At 35.3% G+C, this 11,781-nt stretch overlaps 1 protein-coding gene across 1 annotated transcript in view; it reads right to left on the bottom strand.

Annotated features, from left to right (window-relative positions):
• LOC106875753 (S-phase kinase-associated protein 1) overlaps positions 1-11,781 on the bottom strand; it is a 21,988-nt gene that overhangs the window by 8,160 nt on the left and 2,047 nt on the right. The window contains exons 2-3 of the mRNA XM_014924008.2: positions 4,987-5,083; positions 891-1,105 (exon numbers count right to left, since the gene is read on the bottom strand). Coding sequence (XP_014779494.1) covers positions 891-1,105; positions 4,987-5,083 — 312 coding nt within the window. The remainder of the gene's footprint in view (positions 1-890; positions 1,106-4,986; positions 5,084-11,781) is intronic.

The following is an 11,781-nucleotide window of genomic DNA, read 5'->3' as shown; positions in this document are numbered from 1 at the left end:
GGCACATAAAAGACACCATTTCGAGCGTGGCCGTTTTCGTGCGGGTGACACGTAAAAGCACCCACTACACTCTCTGAGTGGTTGGCGTTAGGAAGGGCATCCAGCTGTAGAAACTCTGCCAAATCAGACTGGAGCCTGGTGTTGCCATCCGGTTTCACCAGTCCTCAGTCAAATCGTCCAACCCATGCTAGCATGGAAAGCGGACGTTAAACGATGATGATGATGATGATGATGGACAAACAAACACGACTGAAAACAATATGCTAATGACCAAAGAGAGTCTCCCCACCCGAACAATGTACGAAGACTTCCAATATTATCAGTACTGAATATGCTATATCAAAATGGGAGTGAGTCTCTGATGTAAATTTAGCAATATTGCCTTGAACCCTAAACTTCTGATGAAGTTGTAGAGTCACCATTGTGACACATTGTACACCAATTTTCTCCACCGGCTGTGGTCACAGCCAATGATTCACCCTTCTGTGCCTTGTTGTTTGTCTATCATTTTCTTTAAAATCTACCTCTCCACAGACCCTTGAAGAATGGTTTTTGCAAGGCTACTGGATCTTGTTATAGGGCCTGTCTCAGCTTCCTATTTTTCATTTTTGTGAGATCTTAAAGAAGAACAATATGTTAGTGGAGGGTTTTGTGAACTCAGTAATTTGAAATTAGATGCTATCACAACCTAGGCTCTTGTATAACATCCCAAAATAATGCAAAAATTGTAAGGTTTTCCAACAGTGATAAATACAAGCCATAAATTCTGTGCATACATGTAAAACAGCACAGAATATACTTTCCACATTTAGACAAATCATTCTTTAATAAGTCAATTTTTGTTTTCTTTTTACTGTAGAGGGTATATAGACAAAATAGACAAAACTCACCAAAATCAATTCAAACAGAGTTCCCTGGTCTACCTTCAAAAACTCTGTATCCCAGGAACAAATGTCATCTGTCCTTTTTTCTTTATTTTCATCATCCTCAGGAGGTGGAGGATCATCCCGGTGATACGTACACCACTGAATCACCTTTTTCAGGATGGCAGCATTTACATTGGGCAGAGGGACAGCTTCTTCATCTTCATCATCAACGCCGAGATCTGGTAAAATATAATATATTCTTGGATAAAATTGGAGCTGTCACAGGAGAAAACATATCACACGTTGAAGTCAAACCTCATGCATCTAAGGTCCATTTCCCCATGTTAATACAATTTCGATGAATACATATTACAGTTAATACAATTTGGATAAATACATATTACAGTTGGTTGTCCTTCCTTACTGCTTTCCATGGAAAACAAGATATGAAAACATTCACACACAATAGGTTTCCATAGAATTTTCATCTATCAGATAACATTAGCTGGTTCAATGTTACAGTACAAGACATTTGTCCAAAGTGCTGTGCAATGTGATAGAACTGGAGATCATATAGTAACAAAATGACCTCTGTATCTATTCTTTGAAATAAGTTTTTTTGCTTTCTTCATCCATCACCTTTTCTTGAAAATATGCACAAGTGTTCAATAGCCAAAACCATTGAAAGGTATGACTTGATCTCAATAAATATGATAATTGATTAGAAAAGATCATATAAAATCTTTTTTGACAAAAATTTAATCAACTTCTTCCTTCACTGGTCTAATGAAGAGAAAAAATCCCTCTTGTCACAAAAATATTAAAAAGAATACAACCACCTTGCTCTATAGGAGCATACATAAGGAAATGATGTCAGGAACCTCTATTTTGGTCTGGATAAATGTATGAAATTCCTCTGCTCTGCAGACTAAATAGTTTCACAGGTCACCTGTACAGCAAATACATTTTAGCTGTTGTGCATTTTAGAATCTTCTGAGAAAGCTATGATATACTACACAGTAAACCAATATATCATAAGCCAGCACTTCATGTGTAAATTAATTGAATGCACTGAACTGTTGTAAGTCACTGCCATTATTCATGAACAATCTTAATTTACAGCTGCCTTACCAGCTCAAAATCTCGGAAAACTTTATGAAGATGTCAGTAATTTCTGAAATTGAAGTAACTGCTAAGAATGCATCATCATCATTTAATGTCTGCTATCCAATGTTGGCAAGCTGCACAAGACTCCAGTCTGATTTAGTATGGTTTCTATGGTTAGATGCCCTTCCTAAATTCAAGCACTTGTGGCAGAACCACGTAAAAGCACCCAGCACACTTTTTTTTTACATGGCACTGCACAGACACTTTCACGTGGTTCTGCCACAGGTGCTTTTCACCACCAGAGGGACCAGTCTCAACGCTTCTGCTACAGAGTATGGGTCTTCTTGAGAAGAAGGTGCCAGGCATGTTGGTCCTTTATTATCTCGCCTGAAAGGTTCTGCATCCTGAGGTTGTTCTTCAGGATGCTGAACCTTTCAGGTGAGATGACAAAGGACCATTGTTTATGCAAATCAATATACCCAGTTAAACCCTTTAGTAGCTTCCAGATTTCAAGTTCCTATCACCAATTGGAGCCAAGCATTTTCACTTACTCTAGTAATGTCACAAAGAAAGCAAACATTCTTATTTAACTTTCCTCTAAATTACAAGGCCTTTATGATTAGTCAAGAAATGTGCTTCACAACCACATGGTCCTGGGTTCAGTCCCACCATGTGGCACCTTGGGTAAGTGTCTTCTGCTACAAACTCAGGCTGACCAAAGCCTTGTAACTTTTGGTAGACAAAAAACTGAAAAAAAAAAGACTATATATATCTACATGTGTGTGTCTTTGTCCCCTACCACTGCTTGACAACTGGTGCTGGTGTGTATATGTCCCTGTAACTTAGCAGTTTGACAAAAGAGACCAACAGAAAAAGTTGTAACAAGCTTAAAAAAAAAAAAGTACAGGAGTAGATTCATTCAAGTGAAAATACTTCAAGGTGGTGTCCTAGCACGGCCGCAATCTAATGACTGCAACAGGTAAAATATTAAAGATTATTAAGGTGGAGAGATGGTGGAATTATTAGCGCATTGGACAAAATGCTTAGTGCTATTTCTTCTGGTTCTTTACATTCCGAGTTCAAATCTTGCTGAGGTTAACTTTGCCTTTCATTATTTCAGATGTACAAGTCAAGTAGTGCAGTTGATGTAATCCACTAATCCCCTGCTGCTAAAATTGCTGTCCTTATGATGTCAAAATTAGAATTACTATTAAGATTAAGGTAACAGACGAGTGGTTGATGGCAAAATAAATGATAATAAATTACTTTGCAGAATATAGTCACACACACCTTTATGCTTGGACTCCTAATCCAGGTGAGGTTGATATTGCTTTCATTCCTTCTGGAGGTATTGAAATTCAATACCAATCAACTACAGCAGTCAATCTAATACTGATTATTCATACCCCACCAGCAAAGGTGTGGCCTTAGTTAGAAATTATCATGATTATTATGAAAGGTGGTGGAGGACAGAAACATTTGGTTCAATGGTCCTACAGTTCTGCCAATTCATTGTACTGGATTGGTACACTTTTTTATTGACCTACAAAGGATGAAAGACGAAGTTGACTTTGGTGGAATGTGAACTCAAAACACAGAGAACTGAAACAAATGGTGTGAGGTATTCTATCCCATGTTTTAATTCTCAATTTATGCAGTTGGGTTACCAAACAGGAAAAAAATTTAACCCCAGGTTTGTGCAAATGACTACACACCTAGACTTACAAAGGTATGCCTTGAGTGTATAAAAATATAAATATTTACGTAACGTGCCAACCAGTGGGATTGAGCCTAGAACCAAGAGGTTGTGAAGCAGATTTCTTTATGACATGATCAAGGTACCTCATACAAAAGATAGGTGAAGGTCACAGAAATGCAAACCAAAATATTCAATTTACAAATGATAAAGGACTAAATAACAAAACAGAAAATATCTATCTGAAGGACAATCATTCTGATTGTAACGGCATTTTAACAAGAATTTTACCACAAAGAACTTGAAACAATTATTGATAATCTAAATAAAGGAAAAGCAATAGGTTTTCACACAGAGTTAAAAAATTCTCAACTGGAGCCAAATATAGTTGCTCCTCCTTAGACATAAAATACCAGAGGTGTTGAAGTAATGCCGAGCTAATCATTGTTTCGAAACCATGTATGAAACAAGCTGTATCACAAGCAAAAAGCTTTTGATGCCTTTCTCTTATCTGTCCCTCTTACAAGCTTTTTGAATGATTACTTCTAAACAGGACCCCACCCATTTTTGAATGGCCTCTCATCAAAGAACAAGCCAGATTCCATTCTGGAAAGCCAAATACAAACCAACTGCTGAAACTCGTTCAATAAACCTGAGGATGAGTCCGAATATAGGAAAAGTTAAAAAAACAATTAATGTTCAGAGTTCAGAGTTCAATTCCACATACTTGTTGCTTGTCTTTCACTCCATCTGGATTAGTCAGTGTCAGACAGATAATGATACCGAGTTAATCCATTAACATCATCAAATGTAATGCTTATTTATTCACATCGTTTTATATTAATCATGCATTATTTCACTGCTTTGAGGTTTCATTGATGTGATTGTTTAATTTTAGAATCACATTGTAGGGTAGATTAGAGATGTCAGATCTGGCCAGTTTGAACTGAAAGCAAAATATTTGGACTGGATATGACAAGCTTAAATGCTAAAGGGTTAAACAACTATTCCTTTCAACAAATTTGTGTGAGGAAGCATATCTTAACTTCTCCATTTGGCAATTGAGATCACGCATATATAGCTGCCATAAACTTAGTTTAACTGGCTATACAAGACCTTCTTGGCAAGATATACTTTGTTTACAGGAAAGCCTCCAAATTGCATAGTAAATCATGGATTTTCTCAATTTATGACTTTCATAAGAACATAACCAATATATGTGCCAGCAGCAGCATTAGGAAAGAAATACTAAAAGGTTAATTACATATTTTAGACATTTTTCCAAAAAATTGAGATTAGAAAATAAGTTACATTTACCTTCTAACATAGTTTTTATTGTGACAGATTGTTTAGCAATCTCCACATCAACTTCAAACGTTTCACCATCAGAACTTTGCAATTTGATGTTAGGCATCTAGGAATAAAAATAATTAAACAGAATGTATGTGTGTGTGTGGATATATATATATATATATATATATATATATATATATATACACTTGGAAATGGATGCATCGCATTCAATTAAATAATATATATACATGCATATATGAGTACAGGACGCCACCAATGGTGCAAACAACATGAAATATGTAAACACACACACACACACACATATATATATATGTATTAGACTTGTAAAACCTAAAATACGAATGGATATTAACATTGTAAAAAAAAAAAAAAAAAAAAAAAAAAAAAAAATCAAAATTTGCAGCAGTTTAAGCCTTTGCCTGTCTAGTGTATCTAATGATGTACAGGACATAATTCCATGGCATCCATGCATTATATATGATGCACATTCCCATTTCTTTTCAACCACCAGAATAACTTAGAACTTTTGAAAGGAAAACTTCATATCATTCAGAATGTATGAAACAAAGGCAAACTTAAAGTATGAAAACGCATAGATATTTAAGACAAACTTATGAAAATGCTTTGGGCTGGCAAAGGTTAAAATAAGGAAAGCAAATATGAAATGGTAAAAAGAAAAGACTGTATACTTTTATAATATATATATATACACATACACATATATATATTATACACACACACATACATTATCAAACAGTTTAGTAGGATGATGCCACATAAGTAAGTTTCAGATATGGACTAAGATTTGGTAAAGCTATTTTTCTGAACAATTGTGGAATGCATGAACATGCACAAATCATTTGTCAAAATTTTAACTTACAAAATTATTTTAAAACACTCTAGAACAGTGGTTCTCAACCAAGGTCCATGTAACAAAATAGTAAATTAAGGATCCACAACAATATATTAAGGGCCCCTGAAGAAATTTTTACTTCAGATATATGTATTGCAAGAAATAGCTAGGTTTCTTTCTTTAACATTTTACATAGTTCAACCTACACAAGTTAATGTGTGAAAAACAAATTAGGAATTCTGAAAGAAGTTTCTATAAAACTAGCTTTTAAACCTCGAATGGTTATGGGGTCCACCAGAATAAAATAGTAATCAAAGATGTCCATAGATAAAAAACGGTTGAGAAGCCCTACTCTAGAACAACATCTTTGAAACACTATTGCTTACATCCAGCCCAGATAAACAAAAGACAGTAATAACTGCAGTATCAACCACTGAAGATGGTGCAGGGATGTACACCACACCACCAATGTTGGTGCAAAAAAAGGTCTGAGTTCACTTTACCTGCCTCCACTGTAGCCACCACCAAAATCTATCACGTCTGACTGAAGGAGGAAAAGACACAGCAGATAATAACCTTAGATATACTCCTAAAAAGCTGAGATATCTATGGTTGGAATGCCTTTGATTATAGGTCTACTTAACCAGGATCAACCTAGAGTTGAATAATACCAACAGACATAAAGAGTGCGTGTTCACACTGTTACACATTCAATACAATTCACAACTGCAGGTCAAAATGTACAGTATGGTTTTCTGCTAATCAGAAGAATGGTAAATCTGACACAATAGATCTGTGAGTCACATTTATTGGCTGCTGACCATCTGTCTGCCATAGATATACTCAACCATATAAAGATATAGTATATATGGAACAGATATGTGGGTCATGTTTATATTTCACTAACTACCTGCATAACTACTTAATGAGCTGACCTACCACCACAGAACACCACCATTAACTAATACTTTTACTGGTACCCTAATAAGCTTTACTTTTAACTTGTAAGCTTTGGGTTGTTAAGAGACCACTAAACATTTTGTCTTTATGGGGCTACTCAACAAAGATGTAAAGAAACAAGTGCTCCATTGCATACTTCAAGCTTCAGGAAGGGTTTTGAGTTCAGCTGCTTTTTATTTTTTTCCATGTTAGGTATTTTTACTTTATGGAGGAAAGTAAATCCATAGACTAAATGCAGTCCATGTAAACCATGGACTAAATGCAGTAGCATGGATAACATGTTACAACTTGCTGACTCTTTAGCTTGTATGCTGGGATACTATCACCTCAGTCACCTGTTAAAACTGTTCTTTATTATTTAATTTACACAGGGATAATAATGTCCATCATTTTAACAAATGTTTCCACATCTGTAATAGATCACATCACCATTCCTACCAACTCCAAATTATCTTTTGTGAGGCCTAACTACACTTCTCTTGTCATAAAGATCTCCCATTATGAGAAAATCCTTTTTTTACTCAATGTGTGTCATACATTCACTTCATAAGAACATATCAGTATATAATATTTCTCCTGTACATATTCAGATATCTTAGGTACTAAACCGTTTTCTCAGCTCACATGTGCCCCAAGAAAATGGCTGATTATATGACTATGGATATGCTGCTTGGTGGTACTGATCAAGTTATTAGATTTTTTTCTCTTTTTACTTGTTTGGTGGAGGAAATGGAAATGCTCCTGATTCCTGCAAGTTCCCCTGAGACCAGTTAGCTTGATGTTAATACTTCATTTAAAATACTGCAGGTCAACAACTGTAGGAAAGACATGACCAGGAAGAAGATTCCAGAAAACTGATATTCTGGGAAGAAAGGACTGAGTATAATGAAAATAGTGGGGTCGAAAGACTTGGATGCACCAAGAGTAACAAGAGGTGGAGGGAGCATGAGTGATGGAGGTACATGTTCCAAGGAATAGAGGTCACTGAAGTATAAAGACTGTAAGAAAAAGCTAATGCATGGACAAATGACAAGGGTATGTTCTAGCCACTATCATATTAACAACTTTAATGGCACAACAAATGTTCAATATTTGAAATATTGATTTCTAAGACACACTCCAACCCAGTGTGAGTGAGGAAGCAGTTAATTTTACTGACTGCAGAAGTGATGCTGACCTCATCTTTGTCTTCTACAATATAAAGCAGCTTTTTTCAACCTGGGTCCATAGCAAAGTTCAGTGGGGCCACATAACTATCTTTAAAATTCACACACAAAACATACATACAAGCGTTTTCTATATCTTAAGTACTGCTATGACATAAAGAAAAACAAAAATGTTTGAAAATTTATTACTAGTGAATAAACAACAAGTTGGCTTTGGAATGCCTTGTATGAATTAAATATGTTACTGCTTTTGAAGTTCATACAATGGTGGCAATCTCTAAGGTAATAACCTGCATGGCTTCATTGAACTTTGGGACAATACTGTAATGTTTCTGAATGGTAAGCAGTTTAGAGAGAGAAGAAATCCTAGCAACCAAATGTGACATATCCTACCTTTCATATATATTCGAGGAGCTAAATTTGCTGAACAAACAGCTACAGACCCCCCCACCCTTTAATTTGCAAAGAGGTTACAAGTGCCTTCCTTGAAAACCTACCTTTATTAGGAGCTGTAAGACAATGATATCTTAGTGCACATTGAAGACGAAGAAACTGCACAATGATATGGAACCTAGGTTTAAAGATGATCTGGTAAAGAACATTCCAAGGTAGATTCACACAGGACAAATGCAGCTGATGATGCCTGACTACAAGAAAGCCTTACTGAGTTGCAGAATAATGTAACTCAAGTTTAATTATGGACTCAATAACTTAGGTAGAAATAGTGAAACTGTTATAAAACTATTATTGCTTGAACAGGTGAGTAAAATTATATTTCATTGCTTGAACAGGTGAGTAAAATTATATTTCATTGCTTGAACAGGTGAGTAAAATTATATTTCATTGCCCTTCCCCACTTACTTCTTACTCAGGTGAGTTAGGTTTTAGCTGAGTGTCTTTCCTACTGTCAATAGTTTGCAAGCAATTAGAAAATATAAGTGGAGATGATCTTTGTCTCTCTAACAACCACAGGATCCTGGAACTATAAAACTTGCACAGACGTTAAACGACGACGACGAAGATGATGATGAATATTTATTTATTTTGCTAAAGGATTTTGCATTTGTGCTCATAGAGCAATTTTTGTTCTTTAGAAGTTATTAAATTTTCTGTATGTCAGAAAATTTTTATGCCTGTTTTACACACACGCACACATAATGTATGATTATAAATAGCTGTTTTATTGAAATCACAAAATAATGTAGCTTTTGATAAAGTTATAGAGCATAAATGTGTGATTAATAGACTGATATTATTATGGAGTTTATTAGGTTAAATAGTAGAAAACAGGTCACTTTTGAAAAAAATTATTAAAAAAAAATGTATATTATAAATTTTTGATCAGAGATTGTTTTCATTACAAATTATCAATTCTTAAATAATATTCATAGAAATATATTCCCTGATAATAAAACTAATTTAAAACAATTTTTGTCAAATGGTTATAATTTTTACAAAAGTGATTTGTTTCTGTGATTAACCATTGCTTACAAAACTGAAATACTTTTTTTTTCTTTCTCATTAAAGTGTCTAGGGGACCCCACAGAAAAATTAAAGATTCCAAGGGGTGGGGGTCATGAGTTTTGGTTGGGAATAACTGAATATAAAGTACCAGTAGTCAAGTACTCAATGATCACTATAACTGATTATTTCTTCCTCAGAAACTTCAAACTACTTCGTTTCTGTACCTGGTTTGCAAGATTCTTTGTGTGAATTCGTGTGTTCTATCTCCCTAGACACAATAAAACGTCAAACTAGTTCAAGTAACAATTATGTTGATCAGATAGAAAATAAATATCCCACCCAATATCTACTGTCGACAAAGAAAATACTTCACTCACACGCTAGAATGACAAAGGCACGAGATTCCTGTGTGTGAGTGTGTGTATACACATATGATAAACATTAAACAAACTATACATGTAGCGTGTCCTGTCAGACGTGGAGTAGTGTATAAACTAACAAAAAGTATGACGACACACGTTAGAGGTACGTGTTGCAACCTGTATAATTTCTAGCACGAATTGTTTTCTTTAATTCTATCTCGCAAAAACAAAATTATAATTAATAGTAATAACATGAATTTCTGTGACACTAACAGAAGAGCTCCAATGAGAATAGCCAAGATCTATATAATGTCACTTACTTCCATTATTTCACAATTCAAATAATTACCAGCTTTTGTAGGGTTTGTAATACAGGTAGGGTAGAGAGGGAGGGAGGGAAGTTAAATAAAACCAAATAATAGCTATGATTTAAATTATTTTTATGAGCAAGGAAGCGCAGTTTTAATAAAAGGAAACTCACCTAGTGCCAAATTGGGAGAAGCAAAACTAACTAGTACCAATGGTTTCTTAGGTATGCTGGTTAACATATAAACTATATGCGAGGCAACAAGGGAACCTCAATGTAGTCGATCCGTCAGCTAGAAACAACAGTTAAAAATGACCCACATATTCCCCCCACGATGGTGTTAAAAAAAGGAAAAGGTACATTAGATAACGTATTCCCCCAACTTCCAGACCACTTTCGCTCATCGGTCTGCTCAATCAGGACTGACCTAGGGCTAAACATACACTATACAAATGTAAATTTGGCTTAGTATAAACTCTAATAAAAAACATAGTCTGATTTAGGTACCTAGAAGGTACAAGCGTAGCCGACCGAAGCAAATTCGAACCAGTATCTCGTGGTATTTATTTTATTAGTTACGACAACATTCCGTTTTGATCTCTTAACTGTGGAATTGACTAATGCTAAATCTGGAAATGATCTTGTTACGAAAGGTTTAAGAAAACGAAGAGATTCAGCAGTCGCAGAAGAAATATAAATACATCAAAAACTAACCACAGACAATTCTCTACACACTTGTTCAAAGACAGACGGGCATGTACTTTCCCTTCCGCTAAGAGCAGGGAATTCAGTATTACCTAAAATGGCGCTCAAGGGAACACACAGACACACAGTTTTTGTATCTATTTTGCAAGGTTGTTGATGTGAAATCATATGTCGAAACAGATGGTGTTGTATCGAAAGAGGGCCATTTTGTCAATAACTACCGTTCGATGGCAAACTGACCATCCAATGATATATACGCTCACACACATTTAACGATGACATGATGATGGTGGCACATAGAGATAATTGGAGTTTCTTACATGAAACTCTCGATTATAGATAGAGTATGAGAGAAAGAGAGAGAGAGTTGATAAACTGTTAAACAGTAATCTTTATGTATTAGACAGGTAAAAAAAAAAAATGGCAGGTACTACACAAACTTCAAGTCTAACAAATAAGTAAAAAAAAGTTCATAAAAAACCCCCCAGCTGACCAGTGAAGCTTAACGGAATATTAAAATACGAAAGTAAAATAATTTCAATAACATCCTAAGTAAAGACTTCTCACAGAAAACGAGATGCAAAGTCACAGACTTTACCTGGGACGGAGAAGGTACAAACAATAGATAAAAGGTGGAGTTGATTAATTAGGAATCGAAACTGCAATCAAACGAGGGTGGGGTGGGTGGATGGCGATTTTTTTCCCTACTTTACTCCAGAAAAAGATTATAGCACACACCTATGTTTGCCCCGACCACACAATGAGTTATTTGAGGGTGGAAATGAAATATGATTGTTTTTGGTTCGAATACTTGCGAGAAGAATGTTTATTCTGTACCGCTATTAATTCAAGCCATACTTTACTGCCCACACGTACAGTTAGTAGCCGAATAGAAACCCCACTATCTCTCACTTCCACCTTACGTTTTGTCAACTTTTGTTACCATAATCGATTGTTCGAGAAGTGTTTCCCTTAATATGA

This window comes from Octopus bimaculoides, chromosome 5 (genome assembly GCF_001194135.2).
Source record: "Octopus bimaculoides isolate UCB-OBI-ISO-001 chromosome 5, ASM119413v2, whole genome shotgun sequence".
Classification (NCBI taxonomy): Eukaryota; Metazoa; Mollusca; class Cephalopoda; order Octopoda; family Octopodidae; genus Octopus; species Octopus bimaculoides.
This window is presented reverse-complemented; position numbering and strand designations above follow the sequence as displayed.